The sequence below is a fragment of the Phoxinus phoxinus genome, assembly GCF_949152265.1.
Source record: "Phoxinus phoxinus genome assembly, chromosome: 15".
In the NCBI taxonomy this organism is placed as follows: domain Eukaryota; kingdom Metazoa; phylum Chordata; class Actinopteri; order Cypriniformes; family Leuciscidae; genus Phoxinus; species Phoxinus phoxinus.
Window position 1 is genome coordinate 26,485,038 of NC_136890.1, and position 25,660 is coordinate 26,510,697.

The following is a 25,660-nucleotide window of genomic DNA, read 5'->3' on the forward strand; positions in this document are numbered from 1 at the left end:
GCCTTCAAGAAAACATTTGATTGGACAAAAGTCTATAGTGTGGGATAAGACATCAATATTTTTGCTCAGTCTTTTTCAGAAGAGATAGACTAAATGTCAAATGTCTTCGTTAAAGTTTCATTTTATTGTCCGCTTTTAAGAGTATTTTTCTAGTTAATATTTCTAGTTTTCCACCCATAGAGGTGGGATAGTATAAATATGTTGAACAGGAGAGAGGCCGCACTATGCATAAATTATATTTTTATTTGCACAAACGCGTTTCGGCGCGTGCCTTCTTCAGTGTGCAACAAGATCACAGTGTAACCAATCTTATATGCCCACACCCATTGACACACCCATATTGACATCAACCAATAAATTTAAAATAATACACAGTCCAATGGTGTCACCAATGTTTCAATTAATCCATTAATGAAAAGCTACGGCTGTTATTCATTATACATATACAGAATGGACATAAGATATACATGCATAGTGTTACATTTACAAGAAACAACTTAGTGACAGATCTTCATTCATCCCATTGGGAATACATGTGTTTAAGCTAAAAATGTACCACGCCTCTCGCTGAAGGAGGCGGTTCTCACGGTCTCCCCCTCTTGGGGACAGATTAACAAACTCCAAGCCCATAAATTTGAGCATATTAACATCATGTCCCGCAGAGTTAAAATGTCTCATGACTGATGATTTGTCATCATTTTTTCTGATAGCACATTTGTGCTCAAAAATTCGAGTTTTTAGTTGTCGCTTCGTTTTTCCCACATAGAACAACCCACAAGGACACGTCAATAAATACACAATAAAAGTAGATAAGCATTTGATTCTGCCCTTTACTTTGTATGTTCTGCCTGTTTTTGGATGTGTAAACATATTATCTGTGAGCATAAAGTTACATGCCGCACAGTTCCAACACTTAAAATTACCGTGTGGAATTTTAAAGGGAAAAGGCGACTGGGTAGATGCAGGAAGGTGCGAGTGCACTAATCGATCTCTAAGATTGGGTGCTCGTTTAAAACAATTACGCGGCAGATCTTGGAAAGTGTGCCCTATGTGCGGGTCGCTACTGAGAATGTGCCAATGGCGTTGTACAATATAGTATAAATATGTATCATTTAAATATGAAATTCATATAAAATCTGAAATCTGTAACAATAGTTGGGAGTTGGTTCACAATGGATTCAAAACAGACTGGCTAGAAAACTAAAACTTGATTTCATGACTAAAACAATGTCTTTCGCATGCAAAAGTATGGCTAGTATTTGCCTGGAACGCTTCTTGCTTTTTATTTAACAAAATTGTCATTATTTTTAGTGACTTTAGAAGACTATAGTCTTTTTTTTTATTTAGTGTTTGCTTTGGTGTTTGTGGCGCTAATACATAATTGTGTTTTCACGAGAAGAAATTTAATCCCGCCAGTATTCGCAAACTATAACATAGGCCTACTCTGTGAAAAGTGAACCCGGAGGACTTTAAGACCAGGGAAGAGTTGCAGCACAGCATTCCGCCGGCTTTCGCAAAGGATCTCTTTATTTGTGGAAATGGGTTTCTCCACACCTCCCTGTCTGCCTCACATGTCGAGAAAAAAAACTAGCATAGAAACACACGGCCGCTGTTACATCTCAAACAGAAGTTCAGAGATCACCTGTGGTAGACTAGGACAGGTAGGCTATCGAATGTCCAGGTAGCGACTATCACACTCTCTTCTGTCTTATTGGATTTGACAATATTCTCTTCCTCTTTGGAATGAGTTTCTGGAGAAGCAGAAAGAAGAATGACGACAAGAAGTAAGTTTACATATTTGCACTTTTTTTTTTTTTTTTTGCCAGGTGAGAGAAATGCCCTACGACAGATACAGGAAGATAATCTGCATAAACTATCGAGAGAATTAATAGGCTACTTAACAGTTTAATCAGTGATGTTCATTCAAATATGAAAATATATAGACATCAACGGCATTTTTAATGTACAACAATTCTAATGTTTACCAATAACCTGTATGTTAAAGTTATATTATAACTGAAGTGGTAGCCTACCGAATAGTTATATTTACAGGTGAAAATCACATTAGCCTATAGATCACATAAAATAAGTGGGTGCTATCTAACGTTAGCCACCTAATTAATTACTTTCAATAAATTTATTTCTTTAAAATCTTTAATCTATTTATGTAGTGATTGAATTTGCTTTTCTTCTGTTATAGTGAATTAGCCCAGCATGGCTATAGCAAGAAACGTTCATTGATAGGCAGTTTCTTCTGTATTACAGGCTTATCCTTAAAACAAGGATATTTTTTTAACTGTCAACCTCAACTCACACTAGGAAGGGTCCTCGGTATTAAAACTTGAATACCTGTAGGCAGCTTTAATTAAGAACAATAACTAAAAACCCTGGTTCTAAAAGATATGGAGTTTGGGAATAACATACAATTAAAATCTGTTTTCCATGATTCTCATCAAGAAATATGTCACTACAGGAAAAACAGGCATAGCATAGGCTATATAAACCATTTTCTAATTAATATTTAAAAAGTATTAGTAGTATGTTGCAAAGTAATGTGAACTATAACAACATGATAAGGGACATAGGTTAATAAAAAAGCCTAATGTCAACAACAATGTAGCAGTTGACGTCATAACATGGATGAGATTTGGAGCGAGCTGATTGGATGATACCTGTTCTCATGGTATAACTCCACCTCGCCCATTTAAATAAATCAATGACATCACATATGCTGCTTGCTTCTGTCTGTTAATGCTTAACTGTGTTTATTACTTTATGACTGAGTAGAGGTTCCTGTCACACTGAAATCTTTGTTACATTTTCTTTAAAAAACAAAAATGTTAATTGAATCATTCAAATAATCATTGATTTCTTTTTATGAATTTCTAAAATAAAACTGTTTGTATACAGCTGTTCAGTGTGAAGTTATTTCAGTCTAGTTCCTGTCTAACATAATTAAATATAATGCTGTTTATATGCATGCACAATAAAATAATGACTAAGATACTGAATATCATGTTTAAGGAAACTCTTCAAAGCTGATGAAATATGATATTGAGGTTTTTTTCCAAGATATTGTTTGTGTTCAGGAAATTGAGTCAATAATGGCTAATTTAATAAAATATCAGGTTTTGTCCATTCATATGCTTTCATCTGATTTTGATTCTGCTTTTAGGGATCCATTCAAAACTGAAAAATCGCTCGACAGCCCCACGTCTCCATCCCAGTGAGTGTCACACTCAATCAACTCAAAAAATAAGGATTGAAACACATTTACGCACCCACACTCTGTTAACTGATAAATAATGTCATACGAGAAGTTTCTGGCAGTAACTAAGATTGCTTCCTCTTTTCTTTTTCTTTTAGGTCACCTACCATAGAGAAAGACGGGCTGGACCCGGTCATCACTGATTATGGGTAGGATTTCACCTCCACATTTCTTTTTCAAACTTTACTTTGCTCTGCTGCTATCGTGTTTTGTAAAGAAAAGCAATCTAGAAAAAAACTTGGTGGTTCATGCATAACTGAACATGAATAGCAATACCCAGATTAGCCTTTGTGGTGCGACAGGTAAGATGATATTATCATGTTACTTCCCACAATGCATTGCAATGCTTGTGTATTTAATTATAAGAGAAGCAATAATTGGTACAGAGCATATGAATGTAAATACATTTTAAATACATTTTAGGCCTTGACTGTAGATCTTATTAACATCTATTCTGCATTGTAGACCGTCACATAGTCAAACTATGGAGGTAACATCTCATTAGAGAGATTTAATGATAGTTCTCATGAAGGGCAGGTTCCTGCCATCCTCCACATGTATTATTCAAAGGTTCACTCCAGATGGCTTCTACATCGGCTACACCAAACCCAATGCAGAATGAAGCTCTGTCACATTTGATATTCAGTCAACAGGAGGCGAATTATCTTTTCCTTAATGAATGATCTCAATGTAATGAGCCAGTCATGCAAGTTACAGTACAGTAACCATTACTCTGATCAAGAGCTGATAATGCACACCGCACCAGCATTACTACTTTAGGTGTAGATAAGCTAGTTTATGATAAAAAAAACAATGTGCAAAAACATCTTAAGCTATGAGAACTATGTGCAAGTGTACCTATAGGACAAAAGCGGTTTTAAACTCAAAGTTGGACATTTGTGGCTATACGTATTTAAAAATTTTCCTGTCTGCTTCCTATGGTGTCATGGCTCAGGATGTGGTGCCATCAGCCAATCAGCTTTATCATGTGGCTCCAGAGTATGCAAAAGAGAAGCAATTCTTCTTCCATTCTTTCTTTCTATATACCGCTCTATCCCTTTCTCCTCAACATGCCACAGGCTGTGTCACTTCCTTGTGCTGATTCTGCGGTCTGCAGCTGTCTTCTGTGTCTCATGATCTCCACTGTTGAGCACTGATTTACAGGCCTGCCATTGTGTCGAGTGTTATTGACTGCTGTGGAGTTCAGATTGTCACTTGACTGCAGATGCGTGATGTCCACTTTAGGAACGATTTGCTAGGTGGATTCTTAAAAAATTGGAACCGCCTCCATTTGATCATTGACCAATCAGAGGCCAGGGTCTAGTGTATAGCATGAGGGTTATACTGAGAAGAGGAGGAGGCTAAGGTGGCGTGTGTGTGTGTGTTAGAAGGCAGGGAAACAGCGAGAAAGAAGCAATGAGAATATTCTCTCTGTGTGATAGTCATCCCAATCTCATTAAGCTCTGCGTTCCTTCCCGCTGTCCTCTCTGCAGCTTGAGTGAGTTAATGTGTATGCGTGCTGTAGCCAGAGGGAAGCTGCTGCTCTGCTGACAGGAGCCAGTACGAAGGCCTGTTCTCACACACACTGTGATTTACTCTGCGACTCTTCTCTCTCCTTTTATTCCTCCTCCTCTCCTCGATCTCACTGTACCAGATGAAAATGTCAGGAGAGGCAGAATCTCTGTCAAACGGGTAAGAGCGGCACATAGCTGGCAGCGTGCTATTGTGTGAATGTTTGTTTTTAGCAGTGATTCGAGACCATTTAAGTGGTTCTAACATGAGATGCTTTTAAAGGCTGCATAACCAGAAAAACAGGGAATGTTTGGAAATATTAGACAGGTCATTGTTTTGGATGTCCTTGCTTTCAGAGCTGTCATTTGTTAAAGTGTAGAGCACAGCTTTTTGTAGTTGTTGTGGGAGTGTTAGTCTCTTAGCACTGAGCATGTGTGTGTGTGTGCGTGTTTTAGAGTCAGCTTGTTTGTTCCAATCATTCCGGTGATGATCATCAGTAGTCAATTAACCCCCAGGCGGCATCAGCTTTTGAGAATCGCTTAGTGTCAGCACAATTAGTTTGTCAAGCGCTATACAGATGGTACATGGAGAGGAAAGGTTCATTTTACCTCTGTCGTAGCTTCTGAACAAATCACAGACCGCTTCCTTTTGCTAGGCAGGCTCGATGTAGCATGCGCAGTTCTTTATTCATTCAAATCATCCTGCTCCGATATCGCATATCAGCATCAGGGAGGAAATTCACTCTGTTCCTCCTTGCGAGGGTGAGAAATGCAAAAAGCTGATTGTTATTGACTGTAATTTAGTTTTACTTTTGGAAATATGAGGGTTGATTTCACTTGTTTGGCCCAGTAAAAATACAAAAAGCTGATTGTTAGAGACTTTAATTTAGTTTTACTTCAGAAAATATATCAGTGTTGATTTGTCTTTTTTTTGGTCCAGTAAAAATGCTAAAAGTCGATTGGTACAGACTTTAATTTAGTTTTTCTTCAGGAAATATCAGGGTTGATTTTACTTTTTTTGGTCCAGTAAAAATCCAAAAAGCTGATTGTTACAGACGTTAATTTAGTTTTACTTCAGGACATGTCAGGGTTGATTTGACTTCTTCTTTTTTTTGGTCCAGTAAAAATGCTAAAAGTCGATTGTTACAGACTTTAATTTAGTTATTCTTCAGGAAATATCAGGGTTGATCTGACTTTTTTTGGTCCAGTAAAAATACAAAAAGCTGATTAGTAAATTAGCTTTTAGTTTTAGTAAAAAAAAAAAAAGTCCAGTAAAAATGCAAAAAGCTGATTGTTACGGACTTTAATTTAATTTTAGTAAATTAGTTTTTAGTTTTAGTAGAAAAAGTCCAGTAAAAATGCAAAAAGCTGATTGTTACAGACTTTAATTTAGTTTTATTTCAGGAAATATCAGGCGTTCAGTGAATTTAGGCATCACATCTTTATCATGCAGAGTATGAAAAATTTTCATCTTTTTTCTAAAGATTACATTTAAGAGTGCTTTTAGACCATTTTATGTGAATATTAAATTACAGAAAAGATCATGCAAATGAAAAAAAAAATAGGGGAAAAGAGCATGCACAGATAAATATCCAATGCAGAATTCTTATCCCTAGCAGTGGTGCTGATGTATAATGTAGATCCCCGTTTAAAAAGTGAATTAGTACTGTGGCTTTTAAGTTACATTAAACCACAAGATGACCAGCATTAGTTTAATGTATACCACCTGATTTAAAACTGACAGATTATTTGATGCTGTGGAAGTGTGGATGTTTGACATTGTTTGAGCAGGAAGCCGTGCTCTGTTAGCAGCAGGAGTCAACAGCACTGAAGTCATCTGCCAGGCGTTAGGAGGAGGAGAGGGCCGGCGGCCAAAGCGATCTCTCCTTCTATAGGTCTGACAGTTGCTCGTGCCATCAGTCGCACTGCTATTGGGCATGCGGATCGCATAAAGAGCGTCTCTGTGTGGGCTGCCGTTTGGAATGCAACCATTTTTTTTTACGTACTTTCAATTTCCAGTTCATTTGTCCACTTACAGAAATGCGCTGTGAATGGGTGTTTTCAGCAGAATGTTTCAGGGTGGAAGAACTATAAGAGATTGTTGGATTTCATTAGATTAAAATGCGTGCTGTAATCTTAGCAGGCCGAGGTTAGGACCATCACAAATTTCAACTCAATTTAGAAATTAATTTTGAATGGTGCTGTAATTTGAAGAATGTGTCCTTTATCCAGATATACAATGGGCTTTGATCTTGATCATTTCTGTGACATTTGCTTTCTTGTCATGTGTCTGAAAGAACAGTGGAACTGATCTTGTGCGCTCATAAATGATGATTGTTTATTAGAAGTGCTGATTGCTGAGAAATATACGTTTTGCATTAGTGTATCATATAAATAACATGTACATCATTACAACATTGTAAATATTTGACCAGTAGATCTTTTATGCAGGGCTCTTTTAAGCATGAAATTTATTTATATTTTTTATATTATATTTTTCACTGTCTCAGGATAGTTGATAGTTGGGTTTGGGACTCTGTGTGTTCTTTTAGTGTCATCACAGTGTAGTAAGTAGTTTACAGCTCAGGGGCCTTATGTATCAACACAGCGTACGCACAAAAACGTTGCGTACGCCAGCTTTCACGCTCACGGTCAGATGTACTAACAGTGAAATTAACGCGAGAATGTGCGTTCCTCCACGCCAATTTCATGTCTGGCGTACGTACATTTCTTTGTTTATTTTTGTTGGGAAAGTCAGGGGAGAGACGCACTCTTCGGTTAGACTGGATAAACACATGCAGCATCCTAATTGTTAAGAAAATGAAACAAAATAAATGAACAAATCAAGCCTTTAATTAGGCTACATAACACTAGGCTATATCATACATGCATTCAGAAAAATGTGCACCCCTAGTTCCTACGTCTATGGCCCAATGACGCTACGATGAGCATTTACTAGCTACTTTTAAAAAATGCGGGTCAGGAAGCGGGTCGGGTACAATATTTTCTGTCTTTTTTTTTTGCGGTCGGGTTAGTTGAAAACGTCGGTCGGGTGCGGCTTGTTATACATTGACCCGCGCATCACTGATACAAGTCTATCGCTCTATTAATTTGCCATTTATAAAATAATTGACATATATTGTCACACGATCCTTATGGGAATATTCTATCAATTATGCAATTAAGTAAGAACATATAAAAGCATATGCAAATTGATACAACCCTTAATCTATGGCAATGGCAGCTTTGGCCTTATTAGAGGACATTGCTAATGGCAGAATCCGAAGAGAACGAGTTTTTAGGGACCACAATGATTTTCTGGCCATTTACAGTGCGACTTTCAGATCCCACCGCATTGACGGCATCAGCCAAACAATCCCACTCATATTTTTTCCTTTTGTTATTAATTCCGGAGGACAAAGTTCCAAATAAAATATTTTTTCTCGTTTCTACCTCCGATAGTAGCACCTCCAATTCACTTTCTGTAAAGTTTCGTTTCTTGCCGCTTGCTTTTTAGCCATTTTCTTACTGCTTTCTTTTGCCAAAGTGGACTCATTACCATATTTAAATTTATTTAATTAAGGGAGGAGACTGGGTGGGGCGTTGTGCTCCTTCGTACGCAGAGATTCATACATCTGTTTTTTTTGTGCGTACGCAGATTTACAGCTTTGTCCGTACGCAATGTTTTAGTATGAATTCAACGCAAGTCTTTGTACATGAGGCCCCTGGTCATTTCCATTGTAGAAATGTGCTAGTCGCACTCAGCTATGATTCTGTGATTTGACTAGTCATGTGATTTCGGCATGGAACATGAGGCACCCTGTTCTGTGTAACAAAACTCGTCTCATGTGTCTACATCATTTGAACATATTTTCAAAAAATCATTATTACAACATATGTAAAACCATGTTTAATGAGGTGTAAATCACTTTTTTGAAGGGACATAAATGTGCATTGCATCACCAATGATTGCTTCTGCTGGTTATAATAATAAATGACGTGCGAATGCCAGGAATCTGGTCCATTGAGTAGCTATGTCATTTATTAATCTTCCGTGAAGAGAAGGATAAAAAACCCTGATGCTTTAATTGTTAAATGGCAAAACTCCAGTGTTGTTTTTTGAGCTGTACGGTATTGTCCTGTTGCTTTCAGCCCTCCTCTTGTCTACCTGTGTATCTGCAAACCCACAACTGGAGTTAATTAGCACATTCAATGATTACAATTTATAAATCAATGTTTATATAGATTTATGCGCTTATGTGAGCGTAATAGTTTGTAATATACACTGAAAGAAAAAAGTTTCATTGCTGCCAAATCTTATTGGACTATACATTTAATTACTAATGGAGGAAATCAAGTCAAAATAAATGAAATGGATGCAAAGATGCTTAACATAATGAAGACATTTTTACAGTGTAAAACTCCTTTCACATTTGATTGAAACCATCATTTGGTCATTAAGGGGCTTCATACAAGCATGATGAAAGCAATGCACTGTTGCTTTCATCATGCTTGTATGAAGCCCGTTAATGACCAAATGATAGTTTCAATCAAATGTGAAAGGAGTTTTACTTCTCATTAAACTACTGTTTGAGTATTTAGTCTGAAATGATCATGTTGATTGTTGTTACTGTACATTATTTATGGGTAAAATTAGTTGACAGGTCTGAGGTGCCGTAATGTCCAGTTAAGAGACATGTAGCCTACCTGCAATGTGTAGACACACACTAGCTAATAGCTATGTTTCCTTCCAAAGTTGTGAATTTAACTACCGGTATGTGCAAAATAGGAATATCGCACCGTTTCTATCCCTTGTGTTCAAGAGATCAAAATGGTCACTTCTTGGGAAATTGGCATAACATATCTAATAAAACTGGAAGTAGCTGCAATAAAGTAAGCTACCGTGGCTAATTTGTTTTGAATATCATATCATAAATCACTTGCGTCTCAAAGCATGCAGACGAAATGCAATAAACGCTGTCATGTCATCTTGCTTTTGGAGGCGGATGCCTGGTGTTTGGGAACGCAATCATGTGAGACAGTTCTGGTTGGCCATTATAGCCATCCATGTTGATGACTGACTTTGGATCAGGCACTTCAGAATGACCAAACCAACATTCGAGATGCGGTGTATTGAAATTTGTCCACTGGTTAGTCCAGTTATCCAATCACATCTTCTGTTGAGGCAAAGTCACATGAGGTTTTTTGTTGCGCATTTTTTGAGGGATTTATATAATTTCTTATCAGTTAAAAATTCTATCCAATTCAATTGAGCGCATATACGATTTTTTTATGTGCATTGTTATAAATTATGCACATCTTGGTATTTCCATCCAGTATTTTTTTATGTGATATCCCAAAATTCACAACAACAACAAAAATAGGTGGATGGAAACATAGCTACTGTTTAAGCACTATATATTTTTTGATGCATAAATGAATAGATGAGTACACTTTCTCTACACACTCCTCTTCTCATTATTCTCACGTTCCCAGTGTTTTCTCAGTTGACACTACACACACACACACTCTCACCTGTGCCTCCGTGCGTTTGAAGGTGACATCCTCCTCAGCGCTCTTGTATCTAAATTGAGACGCTCTGGGGGGATTCTCTGCAGCAGAGGACTGTGACTTCACACTCACACGAAACAGGCTTTATGGGGGCAGTGTGAGATTTTCTGCAGATGCTCAGAAAGACCTGCTGCGCGAGCCTGAGCTTCCTGTCCAAGATGACACCTGATCACTACTTCCTTGAGCCGATTCACAAGCTGTTGTGTTGCCTCAGAGGACAATGGCCCTGTCCCAAGTGGCATCCTTTGTGTGTACTTAGTCCTAGCCAGGAAACAAATCAAAATGTATTTATTTATTGTTTGTTTTTACTTGAATTGCTTTCAGACTGAGGCTTTGGAAAATTAGCATTTGCTTATGAGCATTTTCTTTCTTTTCCTTTCTGTATCTGTTTTAGGTCGGAGAGATCGGACCTGTCAGTGGCTCTTCAAGACTGCATGGAGGCACTGGATCTGTTCCTGCGAAATGAATTTGATGAGGCTCTGACCAGACTTAGAAGCAGGTAAAACTAAAACCGCCCGTGTTTCATAATTTTTGTGTGATCTGTAATGATTATGGAGGTGGGAGATGTTCTGGGTTTGGATCATTCATCTGACTTTAGCAAAACACAATAAGGCTCTATTATTTCTTCTAGGGGCTTTTTGTGTGTATGGGTCAGTGTGCAGCATAGAAACCTTGGATTGTACGGTTTCATAATCCGTTTGAATCACTGTTCATAATCCATTTAGAAGTGCTTAACCTGTTTTGTATTTGGTTTCATGAATTGAGTGCATCTATTAATTTATGCTGAGTTATTCCTGTACATCGCTTTGTGAGATGAGTCTTTATCCAGTCAATCATTGGGTATTTCTCAGGTAAATCTCCCAAAACCCAAAACCAGCTGAATCAGTTCAGCTCTCTTGAGATTCACCTCAAGCTCTTTTCTTCTCCTCACTCCACACCCGGTTTTCATGAGTATGCTGTGTCTTAGAGAGCATCTCGCATTTCTGCCCTCTTCACTACTCGCAGCTGTGGATGGGTGTGTGCTTTTGTGTATTATAAACTACATAATTATTTGGTCCACTTTGTAATCCTTGGCATCTTTCCATCTTCGGAAAGATCTCCCCTGGGTCCCTCCACTTTTGTTGGGGTTGCATTCAGGGTCCAAAAAAACCCTTTAACCCACACCTGTGTGCGTGCGTGCGTGCGTGCGTGCGTGCGTGTGTGTGTGCGCGTTCATAATTACTGTATTAAAATAATTGAGGGTCGGAATATCATTCTTGATTTACTTTAAACCATGTATAATATTGCAGTTCCTAATACAGTTAGCCAACTGCCAAGCAACTTTGTGTTTACTCGCCAGAGGCAATTTTTACTCTCACAAGTGCTAATTTTGTTAAGCAATAGTTCTGTTTTCCATTTTCAGGTCAGGTCATCTGTCAGATATTAGCTTGGCACACTCATGTGTACAATTCAAACTTACATAGAATCTGTGATTTGTTAGTTCTCTTTCATCTTTAGTTAACTGACAAAAGTACAAAGAAAAGATTTCAATGTTTTCACTGAACAACTTAATTGTATTCTGTAAATATAATTATAAATACATTTTGATTTTGATGGCTGCTACATACTCCCAAAAAGTTGGGACAGAGGCAAAATAAAGGTGAAATTCTTATAGAATATTCAAGTTATGGGTGACTATAAGTTACAGCATGGGTGACTTGCATGTGTGTGAAGGTACCATGGATGTGGAGGCATACATTGGGATTGTACAGTGACATGTAATGGCATCAAGATGACATCTTTCCTGGGAAGCAAGATAATGCCAGGCCTTATTCGGCATGTGCTACAACAGAGAGGTTTGTAGAGTCCAAATCTGTCTCCTATTGAAAATGTATGGTCCGTCATGAAAAGGAGAATCAGGCAACGATGACCATGGACTGTTAAGCAGTTGTCTTGTATCAGGTGCGATTGTGCAAAAAAATCCACTTGCAAAACTGCAACAATTAGTATCCTCAATTCACAAACTATTAAAAAGTGTAATTAAAAGGAAAGGTGATGTGACACGGTGGTAAACATGCCTCTGACTCAACTTTTTTTCGAGTGTGTTGCAGCCATCAACATCCAAATTTGTTGTTCAGTGAAAACATTGGAAATCTTTTTTTTGTACTTTACCAGTCAGTTAAATAAAGTTGAAAGAGAATGAAAAAATCACATGTTCTTGATTTTATTGCATTTCATTGCAACTTTTCTGGATTTGGGGTTGTACATAAACGCTGATCCGCAAGGTATTGATTTGAACAACCAGAGGATCTCACTAAACCTTCTGCTGCTCACTGTTTGAACTTGCAAATAGTGAGGTCACAGTTTTGAGATTTACTTAATAGGTTTGTTTTAGTCACGTCCCACCCCATTCCAGCCAGAAGGGCGAGGCCTCTACATGCACAGAGATAATGAAACATACATGTGTAAGAGGGAAAGTAAGTAATACACGGAAGCAGAAAGAGAGACCAAAGAAATGTTTGACTCAAAAGCAAAACTATTAGAGTCCATGTCTGTACAGGTTCAAAGTTGGAAAACAACTGAGAGATGATCTTTCTGGCTACATTCACACAGTGGACTATTCCTTTAACAGGAGTTCAATATAGCTCTCCAACCACCATAAAATGAATGTGAACAGAACGCCAATTCATTCTGCAGTCTGACTTGGTGCAGTGTTTTGCAGGACATCTGATTTGACTTTGACAGGATGATAACGATTACACACTGGTCAGGAGTTTAGGCCAGTGTTTGTGATTCCGTAGGAAAACAGCAACTGTAGACACGACAAAAGCTCAAACTCGATCTTTGGATTTATTTGGTTTTGCTGTATAATCTCAGTATTGTCTAATCCTGTTCCATGACACAAAGTTTGCCGTATAAAACGTTGGAGAGGTGTTCTTTTAGTATTCATTATGTGTATTGCCTTCATGGTATATTGTTATCTATATGTTCTGCAGTACGCAGAGTCATTAAATGATCAGAAAGCTTCCCCCAAATATTACAATATTGGTATAGAAATAAATTGTTTGGTTAAAAAATTTAAAATATGCTTCTACCCTGTACTTGTCACATCCACATTATTCTAATTCCACCTCTGCAAAGAAATGAGTGGTAAACCTGTTTATCCAGACGTCACTCTACTCAGGAATGTTGGACCAGTAGTGTCACATTCTATCCTGTTCCTGAAAGAAATGAAAATGCACTGTAGGAAAAAGTCATTAAATTAAGTTTAGCTACTGCCTAGAATTTAGATATATCAAAAGTTGCAACATGCATACAAAAGCTTGTTAATTAATGCGCTATTTTGACCTTTTTTAATTAAATGACAGAAATTATTGTGACATGTTAAATTAACAGAATACTGCATCCAGGTATTTTTTTGACAGCTAGTATTTCTCTGGTTGTTTTTCATATTGTCATTAGTATTATGTTGTTAAGGATGGTCAGGATACACAAACACCTTCCCCCATTTCCATGTCTCATTCCTGTTATTGATGATGATATTAAGTGTTTCAAAGGTGAGTTTCTTTTACCGTCACCTAGTCACACCACCCTTTCCATTGTTCTATATATAGATCTAATGCAGCTTCTTCCTTTGTGTTCTTTGAAAGGAATAAAGAAAGCATGTACCATGCGCTTACATATGCCACTATACTGGAAATGCAGGCCATGATGACCTTTGAACCGGAAGACATCTTGACTGCAGGAAACACAATGAAAGAGGCACAGGCTGTGTGTCAACGGTGTGTTATCATATTTTATTTGTCCATCTGTCTATCTATCTGTCTGTCTGTCTGTCTGTCTATCTATCTATCTATCTATCTATCTATCTATCTATCTATCTATCTATCTATCTATCTATCTATCTATCTATCTATCTATCTATCTATCTCTATCTATCTCTATCTATCTATCTATAGTCATAACATAGTTATCAGGATGGTGTCTACATTGGCTATTAGCATCTATACACTATTTTCAGGTTCCTCTCGGTTATGTCACATTTGTATAGGTGATGTAATCCTATAATGCTGCAGGTCTAGGGCTATTACCACATCCCAGATGGCAGAGGAATTTCAGAGATCCACGACACACTGCGTTAGAGGGGTGTGACAATCTGGTGTATGCTTGTGTTTTCAGGCAACTCATCTCTGTGACTCTGCCACGTCACACAGGCTCGTAGCACAGATCAGCTGATTCCACACAAACTCATAGCTGCTCTTCAACTTTTTTTAAAATCAATTACACTTGCCTGGTCCAAATAATAGCCGCCACGTATGCAGGATAGAAAACCAGTTCTGTCACAATACATGTAAATACATACATGTACCTACACAATACCTAAAACCTAAAGTCGGTGTCATTCATTCAAACTCCTTAATTTAAAGGGACACTCCACTTTTTTAAAAAATAGGCTCATTTTCCAACTCCCCTAGAGTTAAACAGTTGAGTTTTACCGTTTTCGAATCCATTCAGCCGATCTCCGGGTCTGGCTGTAGCACTTTTAGCATAGCTTAGCATAGATAATTGAATCTGATTAGACCGTTAGCATCTCTCTCAAAAAAATGACCAAAGAGTTTTGATATTTTTCCTATTTAAAACTTGACTCTTCTGTAGTTACATCGTGTACTAAGATAGACAGAAAATAGAAAAGTTGCGATTTTCTAGGCCAATATGACTAGGAACTATACTCTCCTGCATATTAATCAAGGAACTGCCGCCGTACCAGCAGGCGCAGTGTTTCTGTCGTTCCTTTCCAGATGAAAATACATCTTTAGGTGCAAGAATCAGATTTATTGCCAAGTATTCTTACACACACAATGATTTTTTTCGGTGAAGCTTACAGTACCCAGGAGGATAATAGAATAAAAAAACAAGACAGATGATAAAATAAGTGAATAAAAAAAGATACATATACTGTCTAAAGTTTGGAACAATTAAGATTTTTCCAATAAGTAAGTAAGAAAATAAGTCTCTTATGTTCACCAAGGATGCATTTAATAATAATAAAAAATAGACACATAACATGTTCACAATAGACAAGATTGAGTAAATATGCATGTACAAAATCTATGTACAGAAGCAATTATGCAAAAGAATGTGAGAGTGTTTTTTGCATTGTGGGGAGAACTTGTGTGGGTATCTTAACTGTTCATGATGTAAATGTCCTCAGGGAAGAAACTTTTTTTAGTGCCTGACCATTCTGATGCTCAGTGGCTAAACTGTTAACATCATGTAGTTTATTTACATTGCGGCGGCTGTCACGTGAGTGATAAAGAGTGACTTCTGTATTCCATAAACACACATACCTAATGTTCCCTGCATTTAAAATGTGGTTGTCACTCACAAAACTTTTGTAGGGTGTCCGTGGCCGGTATCTTTTAGTTTTTTGTGTAAATATAATAGAAGCCAAACCGACACAGAATAATTCATGTTTGTCCCTCAGCGGGGAAGTCGGTTCACTCAGACAGAAAACAGACAGACATTGTGTCCTCCTTAGATTCAATCCAACTGCTCTGTTTATATGGCCTGAGGGATACTATGAATCAAGCCGTGCTTTGACTATTGGGTCGAGTGCCAGTTTGTCTGCTGTAGTGGGTCCAGCTTTTACACACTAGGACTTTAACAGAGAACGCAAGGCTGACCTAATCTGACTATGTCAACAGTAACCACTACTGATGGGTCATTGTGTTGTGTTAGAACAGGACTGACAAGGATGTGTTTGTCATTACAGATACCGTAAGAAATCTTCCTTCAACAGCAAAAACTTCACAGAAGGTGGGTGCCTGCATAAATATATCACTAAATGATTAATTGGCAATGATGCATCAGTAAAGAAATAAATCATACTAATATTTTAGAGATATTTATCTGTTTACTTTACTTTGCCACTATAATACTCTTTATGCAATCACTTCCTCAAACCATGGAGACCATATCATGTGGCTGTTTTTTTTTAAAAGGCCACGTGACATTCATACTCCCACCACCACCAGATAGTCTGAAAGCATAATTTCGTTTGTGTTGTCCCCAGAGGAGCTCCATGCTGAAGTTTGCTATGCCGAATGCCTCCTCCAGAGGGCAGCACTCACTTTCCTTCAGGTCTGTCCCAGTGGTTGATTCCTTGTTGTTAGTTATTATGTGAGTGAAACATAATATTGTGCATAAAGCTGCTTATCTAAGATTTACTGCTTCTTTCAGGATGAAAATATGATCAGCTTCATAAAGGGAGGAATGAAAGTGAGGAACAGCTATCAAATATACAAGTAAGACCTGCTGCAGTGTTGTTGTTGTTCATTTGGTAATTGAAATCAAGAAATAAACAAACATAAAGATAAATTAAAGCTAAATATAGAAAAACTAATGCTAATAAAAATGACAAAAGCATGATACAAAAAAAATACAATATAAAATAACTAAAATTATGAATTTTTTTAAAATATAAAAATAAAAGAACATTCAAAATATTAATAAATACTATAATGTTATTATAATGTTAAAGTATTAAAATAACATTGACCTGTGAAATAACACTTATTCCTCTTTCCCTCTCATTTAATGTGTATGAGCTTTTATTGCAGCTGAATTATTTAACTTAATTTGTAAAATATTATTTTAATAACTCATATTATTATTGATGATCATTTATTTTCATTATTTTTTATTATAAATGTATTATGTATTATTGTTATATTAATCTTTTTTTTATAATAAAATAAAAATAATTAATAATAATAATAAAATAGAGTTTTAAGTTTTCATGTAAGTATAAGTATGTCTATTTATGTGTTAAAATTGTGCGTTTCATTGCAAGGGAGCTACATACAGTCCTGAAGTCCCCAGGCTATGTTCACGGTGACAATCATGGTCATTTTGAGGGAGGCGTTAAGCTTGGGGTCGGGGCCTTTAACCTGGTGAGTGCGTTATGTCATGTGTTTTCTTGTGCCTTAGACTTAAAAGGCATCCTATTGTTCCCTCTTAAATCAAACCATGACCGTTTAAGAATCCTATCATTGAGTTTGAGGACAAGGCTGTTTTCTCAACCCCTCACCTGTGTTTCTCCCAGATGCTGTCGTTGTTGCCAACACGGACTCTCAGGTTGTTGGAATTTGTGGGCTTCTCTGGTAACAAAGTGAGTATTGTGTAGTACTAAGCTTAGTTTGGCTCTGCTCACGTTTGGCGTGTACAAATGAAATTTAATCTGAGCTCGGTGATTTTTTCTTTCTTTCTGACTGTCTTAGCAATAAAGAGTGTCAAGGTGTTTTATACACTATAAAAAGTGGTAACCTGCCATTGTTACCTTAAAGAGCTCTTTCGACCTGATTTAACCCATAAAGACTAGTTTTGTTGGTATAAATGAATGTATTTAGGTTGATTTCAGCAATATTATTTTCACTTCCATAAAACCAGTTAATTTAAATGTTACCATTCTGTACTTGTTTAAATGTAGTAAAGCACGGAAGTGTGGATGATTTCCTGTTTGAAATTTGTGTGTGTTATAGGAGTTTGGTCTTCAGCAGCTCCTGGAGGGCTCCGCTGAGCACACGTTTAGGTCTTTCCTGTGTAACATGTTGCTGCTTTGCTACCACACCTTCATGAGCTTCATTCTGGGTAAGACCAAATTGCTTCTGAATCACATGTTCAAATCATATGTAGCATATCAAAAGTAAGTAACTGTGTCATTCTGTGTCCACCTTGTGTGTATGTGTGTGTCCTTTAGGCACTGGAGAGGGAGATGTGGTAGATGCAGAAAAACTGCTGCAGCCTTATCTTATAAAGTATCCGAAGGTACTTGCATGACCACCTTCTTTTTTCTTTTTTTTAAACAACAGATTTTCCAGTGAAAAAGCCAAACACACTAAACAGAACAAAAACATGAACAGCTTTTGCAACCAGACTGCAGCTGCAACCAGAATCACACTGCAGCTGAAAAATGTTCATGTCATTAATGATAATACAAATTATTGAATGATGTTATATGATGAGCATCTACACAGCCGCTGTTATGAAATAGTAGAGTATGAACTTCTGTGCTTTTGTCAGGGATCCATTTTCCTGTTCTTCGCTGGTCGAATTGAGGAAATTAAAGGAAACCTGGATGCTGTAAGTGATTGTTACTCTAATGCAATGCAGAAAAAGCAGAGTCTTGATTCTTATCAATTTATATTTGATTTCTCTTGCCTATTTGCATGTGTTCATATGCATGCTCTTGTCCTGCAGGCTATCAAGCGTTTCGAGGAGTGCTGTGAAGCTCAGCAGAACTGGAAGCAGTTCCATCACATGTGTTATTGGGAACTGATGTGGTGTTTCACGTATAAGAGGCACTGGAAGATGGCCTACTTCTACGCAGACCTGCTCAGCAAAGAGAACACGTGGTCTAAGGTAAAACCCTAAGATATACAGTTGACTGGTGCACTGAACAGATACAGTACTTGACTATGAAAAGTTTCTTGATCTGTGTGACATTCAAAATTGAATGGATAATCTCTTTTCAATTATAATAAATTTGAATTGGTAAACATGATGTAGAATTTAAACGTAAAATATATATGTTTATGTGTATATATATATATCCCAAACTAATTTTATTGAATAAAATTTTAAAAGCTCTGCTGATATAACTTGAATGGAGGACAATTAATCTCCCGCCAGGATGGTTGTGTTTACTGTGCAGTTTGGAACTCATCGCTCTTTTTTTTTTTTCTCTCACACACACTTTTTTCAGGCCACATATGCGTATATGAAAGGTGCTTACCTCAGCATGCTGAGTCGTGAGGAATGCCAGCCGTTCGCGGAGAATGAGGTGGCTTTGTTTAGGTAATGGCAAGAGAATGGTGTGTGTGAGCCTGTGCGTATATGTTTGTGTCTGTGCACTTTTGTTCATAAGAGAATGAAATAACATGATTAAATAACAAATCTATAAATCAGATAACATGACTATCAGATCAGGAAAAGCTCATTATCTATATACATTCATTCAGTTCAAGCAAGCATTGCAAATGACCTTATTTTTGATCTCATATGAATTTTATTGTATAATACAAACTGTGATCTGTTTTGCACTTTTCAGGCAAGTTCCCAGTCTGAAGCAGAAAATAGCAGGGAAGTCATTGCCCACAGAGAAGTTTGCCATCAGAAAAGCTCGACGCTATAATACAGATAACGCCATTCCTCTTCCTGCTCCTCCATTGGTCAGTGTTCAATATTATACAGATTCTATTGTCTGTATTCATTTGACACTGTCTGCAAGTGTCTTATTTACATAGTTCACACAGGATGTGTTCTTGCATCTTTGACCAGCTATACCTATTAATAGACACGGTACTTCCTTAAAAATCAATTCCAGGACAACGCTACAACAAACATAATGAAATGAACCTTCACAATAGATAATGCTTTACAATGAACTCTGTTAGAGAGCTATATATGGCAATTTATCTGTTCAATAAAATACCTTACTCACCAGTTGAGTAATAAAAAAGCCATCTCCGTGTTACTTTTACAACATTTGAATCCCTCAGTTCTCGACATCTCTGAAAAGCCAAGCCAGTGTTGATTCTCATTTTATTACGAGCTCTGTTGCGTTCCCTTTTTGCCAGCAGACTCTAGTCTATTCAGTGTTTTTTTTAAAACAGATGAATCAAGATTTGGCATGCTCCATGTCAACCTTTCTCGCTCATTATGACAAATAGCCAATGCCAATCCCACACCGTACATATGCCAAAATAGCCAGAGCAACTTTTCTCTATTTTCTCTTTTCTCTATTTATTGCAGTGACGAGTGACGTATGTTAGCAATTTCCCGGGAAAACCATCCCAGGTCTACAATATAAACACTTATAATAGACATACCATAGTGAATCAAGGTCAGACAACAACACATTTTGGATTGACTGATGATTTATTGAATCATTATTTAAATTTAGTTAATTTTAGAACAAAAAAAATCATAAAATAAGACAAAACAAGCATGAAAATAAGCTAAAACGACTAAAAATCAAGATATTTCTTATTGTTAGGTTATTTTTTATAGCAAATAAACAAATTTCTAGTTATGCCAAGCTCTAAAATATTTTATCGTGTAGAAATTGTGCTATGTTCCTGTTCTATTCCATTGTGTTCTGTTTTGCTATTTTTTTTTATGCAAGAAGACGTCCTGTGTGAACGGCCCTTTAATTAACAGAGTAAGGAATTAGACCATCCTGACTTGTGTAATCCCACTGTAATATAAACAACGGGAAGCACCTGCAGTCTTAGATTCTCACTCATTGTGTGGGTATATTTACATGACAGGAGATGATGTATATCTGGAATGGCTACACTGTGATTGGGAAGCACAAGGACCTGACTGAAGGCATGCTGAAGACCCTGGACGAGGCTCAGCAGATGCTTGAGCAATATCCAAGTAAAAAACCTCTCCACGCAGTGCTGTTGTCCACTTTTAAAATAATTGTTCACCCACAAATAATGTAATTTATACCCTCATGTCATTCCAAAATATATTTTTGAGCAGGTACAGTAATAAAGAATTTGAAAATCAATACACAGCTCTTTCCATGCAACCACAATTCATAATGACCATGTGCATCAAAAAATAGAAAAAAATGTCAATACAGACTTTCAAAACTATGTATCACGATCAACTTTTTTTCTGACATAAGTGTCTCTGTGTGTTTGCCCTCAGGGTCTGAGTTCACTACAGATGACCAGTGTGTGGTTAGTCTGCTTAAGGGGCTCTGTCTCAAACACTTGGGTTACAAGGAGGAAGCTGAACATTACTTCACCCTCATCCTCTGCAAGTCAGTCTTGCTCTTTTGCGTCACAACAAATCACATTAATATGAACAGAAGCATTTGTGGTTTCCCTTGTGAAGACTTAAGTAGACATGGCCTATTTTCTGATACTAACTGTACTTTCATCCAGTAATTTTGAGCTGGAAGAGTCTGACTGGTAAAATGACGTGTTCTATGAGTTAAAGTGCCCCTATGTTGCTATTTTAAACGTTCCTGATTTTGTTTTCGGAGGTTTCCTACAATAGGTTTACATGCATCCAAGATAAAAACAAAAACACTTACATTTTCTTTCTTGTATTAAATTGAATTGAAGAGCATCACAGTGTCTGAAACCGTTCGATAAAGGATTTAAGCCCCTCAAAACCCCTCCTTTCCGAGACCTTCCTCTGCTCTGATTGGTCAGATGGCCCAGTCTGTTGTGACTTGCCTACCGCTTACAGCGCATGTCAGAAGCCAAAGACCCATTACCGTATTTGAATTTCAGCTCTGGAGGCTTCCTCAGCACTTGTATACATGATCAGTAACAATGGCTTCATCGGTTTTACCGTATCAATTTTAGCGTGAGTCCTCATCCTTTGGAAGTGCATGCAAAGTGGATTCGCAGCGTAGAAAACAGCGTCTTCTCGACATATCAACAACACAACATGCTACTACAGTGTTTGAGGGTGGGCTAAGTACTAAGTAAACATAGTTCACTTACAGCCAATGAAGAGCATAGGCTGGAATTATGCAAATTTGCCACAAACTAGATATGTTACGGAAGTGAGACTGGAATTGCTGAGGACTCGTTTTGGCAGTTCAGAATTAATTCTTTATTTTAGGAGAAAATAACTTTATTTGTCGTACACTTTGATTTTTAAAACTTTGCAGACTTTTTACATTCACATAAGTGAAAAATCTAAATAGGGGCACTTTAATCTCCAGAGTGTCACTGATAATAGAGAAAATGATTAAACGTTTGTAAAAATGTATTGGGTCACTGTAAATGCTCTCATTCTGTCTGTCTACTGATTTTTATACTTGTACAGTGAGAGTCTGATTAAATATGACCACTACCTGGTGCCCAATGCTCTTCTGGAACATGGTTTGCTGTGTTTGGAGGAGGGCAGAACAGAGGAGGCCATCAAACTTCTGGAGACAGCCAAGTAAGTTCTGTCCTGACAGTGACTAGTTTATAGGCTACCTCTTAAATAACAATGTACACAATGTGTGGATGGTTTAGGGGATTTGCCACAGATTTAATTTGCCACTTAATAATGCTAAAATTAGTGGTTGTGTATTATCGTCACAGTCTGAAAGACAGATCGATTCATGGCTACCAACTGCTCAAAACAAATCATGTTTATACCTTTCCACCTTGCTATTGTAATATCTAATAATAATTTCATTTATTTAAATTTTTAGTGTAAATAATAATCTCAATGTGTAATTTAATTTAAAATAAAGTAATTAACACTCCTATAGTGTTAGAAAGTAGAAATTATGCAATACAATTAAATTATTTACAGATAGTATAATATGGCTCATTTGTACAATGTTTCCTTGTGAAATAAAACCCTCAAACTCAAAAGTCACATATTCCACCATGAAACACTCAGTCATTGCCTTATGAGTATTGAACACTATTAACAATGATTTCTTTGCCAGGCAAAATTACAAGAACTATTCCATGGAATCACGGACACACTTCCGGATCCAGGCAGCTCTACATAAGGCACGAGGCACAGCTGTGAATGGAGACTGCTCACCCTCCAGCCCTTAACTGTTGAGGTCACCGCAGGGGTCGCAGAAAGCCAAGATCAGGCTTGATGTGGGTTGCCAAATGCCAAGAGGAGAACTAAAAGAGCACATGACCAATCAGACCCAATCAGTTTATAGTGACAAATCCGCTTCATTTAATGATGCACACAATTTAAGGACAACACCTGCATGAATATGATTTGTGAGGCAGTGCAGTTCAGTCGAGACACAGGAATGACGTCATGCTTTTATGATGTCATATAAATAACATTGTGCTAGTATTTTAAATGTACCATTAATAATAATAATGATAATATGAATATAATACAAGATATGCAAGTTATGCCAGTCCAATAGGATCATATTGGTACAGCAAGCTAAGAACATTGTGAACTCAAGTAAGGCCATCCGTCAATCATTTCTGGCTGCTTTCAGATCTCTTGTTGGTAATTCTCTTCACTATTGGTCACCCTGTGACATCAATAGCCCAGACATGGCTGTGCCTTACGGCTAACCGATTTATTTGGATTTAAAGCACGTGCAGAAATATTAGTTTACTTTAATCTTTGGAGTTTAAATAGGTTATAAAATAAACCTATTGTCCAGAGGTAATTTGACGAACTTAAGGTTCGATATCATGCGTTACTCTTTGGATGGAGTACTGTGGCCTTGTCAAATCTCACGGACAGGATTCCTTTTCTTAATCCTAAGCTTCATTTTTATCATATAGCATTGTCATTGTCTTTCTGTGTAAATAATTAGTCTGTTTTAGCAATGTGTTTAAAAAAGAGTGAAAACAAGCATCTTCACAACAGCATAAAATGACTGTTAGAATGTAAACTGGAAGTTTTGTGGGTTTAGTTATTTAGCTATTTCTTTTTTTAGTATTTATTCACTATGATGGCGCCTTTCAAAATGTCCCGTTTTAAGTGGGCAGCTGAATGTGTCTTTTAGAAAGGCAGTCTCCTTCATGTGGACTTGGTCCAGATCGTACTTGAGCTCAAACAAACCAGGCTTTTAGATACATGCTGGCATGCCAGCTCCAGTCAACGTGAGGGATGCATTGACAACCACTACAGCTATAATCTTCTACGCAGAGAAAGAAAATTAGAGCTGGTTCAGGACAGAAGATTGTACTTTGTTCATGTTTGTACTTTGTTGTATGAATGCTACTTCATGGAGCTTTTCCCCATTGTGTTGAGTTCAACCAACTAAACACAGCTTGAATTGTTGTTGTCAAGTACAGCAAGGATTGTGTTTTATATTGATTTAGCCCAGATTAGTTGTAATAGTGTCCATGCCATGGATAGATTTTTGCTCTTTTGCAATGTAATCTTTATAGTGCCTGTTTTATGAGATCCATCCAGTTCTACCAAAGTCAAACTTGCATTTAGCAAAAACAATCATGAGCTCATGTTGCTCAAAACTGTCACAGACTACTTGCAACATGCCATGTTTAAAGTGCGGTAAACGTATAATGATATGGGTTTTTCATTGCAATGGCTTTTGTTTCTCCCTAATTGAACATTTTTATTGATTTAGATTTTACAGACTTTGGGCTATAGAGGTCAGCAAATCCTGTATGTGGTGCATGGCTACTGTGTAAACGCATTCCTGTAAATACTGGACTTACTTTTTTTTTTTTTAAATTAAATGATATAATAGCATTCCCAAAGCATCTTTGTTTTCCTTCTTTGAACTATGGAGACTTTGCCTTCTCAAAGAGATGGACAAAAATTGAAAGTCTGTCCTAATTTAATTTCTTCTGCTAATCACAAAAGGAGATGTATGGCAGAGTGAGCCTCAGTCACTTTCATTGTATGGAGAGAAAAAATGCAATGCTATACAAGTGTATAACCTAAATATTACAATGTTTCATTGTTAAAGGGATGTTCACTCAAAAATGAAATAACCATTGACTCGTTTACATAAGGTATTTCATGTAAATGAGTAAATTATGTTTAATATGCTGTATAATTTTATTTTTCGCTGGAGCACAAAAGGAGATAATGCAGAATATTAGGGAGTCAGGACTGACAGTCTATTTAATCACTATCAGTGTTGAGGGTAATGCATTACAAGTAACGTGAGTTAGTAAAGTAACACATTACTTTTAAATTTTAAACAATATATATATTTTAAATAAGCAACACAAGTTATTTAATTTTCTCATGTATTGACTCCCCTGTCCCCATGTTGAGAGAAATCGGTAGTGCAGAGGCGTTGTGTGCGCTGTATAAACATGACGGTTATTTTAGTTCTAGACTAAATGTGAGCATGCATTTACTTATCTCGCTTGCACAAAAACAGCATTCCTTAAAACGAATAAAAACTGAATTGCAAACTCAGAATATTACAGAAACCTTCAATGATTAAATGTTGTAGGAGCAATTTATGTTTATTGTTGGCAAAATATTTTTTTTTATATTATTTTATCTTATACTTATTAAAGATAAGTATAAGAAATAGAAGGCTAGGGGTACAGCAAAGCAAAGATTGCCATTACAAAATGTTAAATACGTGTATCTTACTTTATTAACCAATGTCTTTGCTGCTGACCTTTGATGATCCAATTCAACCATAGTCAAAAATTGCTGAAGATAAAAATCACATTTGTAAAAAAAAAATCCTGAAGAGGCTGCTTCCCAAATCGGGTACTATTTTTAAACATGCAATTAATTCGCGACTGCTAAAATGTTGATGTTCTATATTGTATCATGTGTGGAGTATGAATGTAATACGGACTTGCTACAATCACCA

At 37.0% G+C, this 25,660-nt stretch overlaps 1 protein-coding gene across 2 annotated transcripts; it reads left to right on the top strand.

Moving 5' to 3' along the window:
* The first annotated feature begins 1,545 nt into the window (after positions 1–1,545).
* ttc39a (tetratricopeptide repeat domain 39A) lies at positions 1,546–24,567 on the top strand. Of its 2 annotated transcripts, XM_079638743.1 has the most exons (20): positions 1,546–1,784; positions 3,176–3,226; positions 3,367–3,417; positions 10,745–10,849; positions 13,980–14,111; positions 16,103–16,146; positions 16,403–16,470; positions 16,570–16,634; positions 17,183–17,282; positions 17,435–17,500; positions 17,871–17,979; positions 18,089–18,156; positions 18,412–18,471; positions 18,589–18,750; positions 19,094–19,185; positions 19,439–19,559; positions 20,661–20,772; positions 21,052–21,166; positions 22,189–22,305; positions 22,808–24,567. In XM_079638743.1, the coding sequence occupies exons 1-20, from the start codon at positions 1,744–1,746 to the stop codon at positions 22,920–22,922; spliced, it is 1,794 nt and encodes a 597-aa protein (XP_079494869.1). In that variant the 5' UTR covers positions 1,546–1,743; the 3' UTR covers positions 22,923–24,567. The 2 variants fall into 2 exon arrangements, with proteins under 2 accessions (XP_079494869.1, XP_079494870.1); XM_079638744.1 differs by lacking the exons at positions 1,546–1,784; positions 3,176–3,226; positions 3,367–3,417 and adding an exon at positions 4,625–4,960.
* The last annotated feature ends 1,093 nt before the right edge of the window (positions 24,568–25,660 follow it).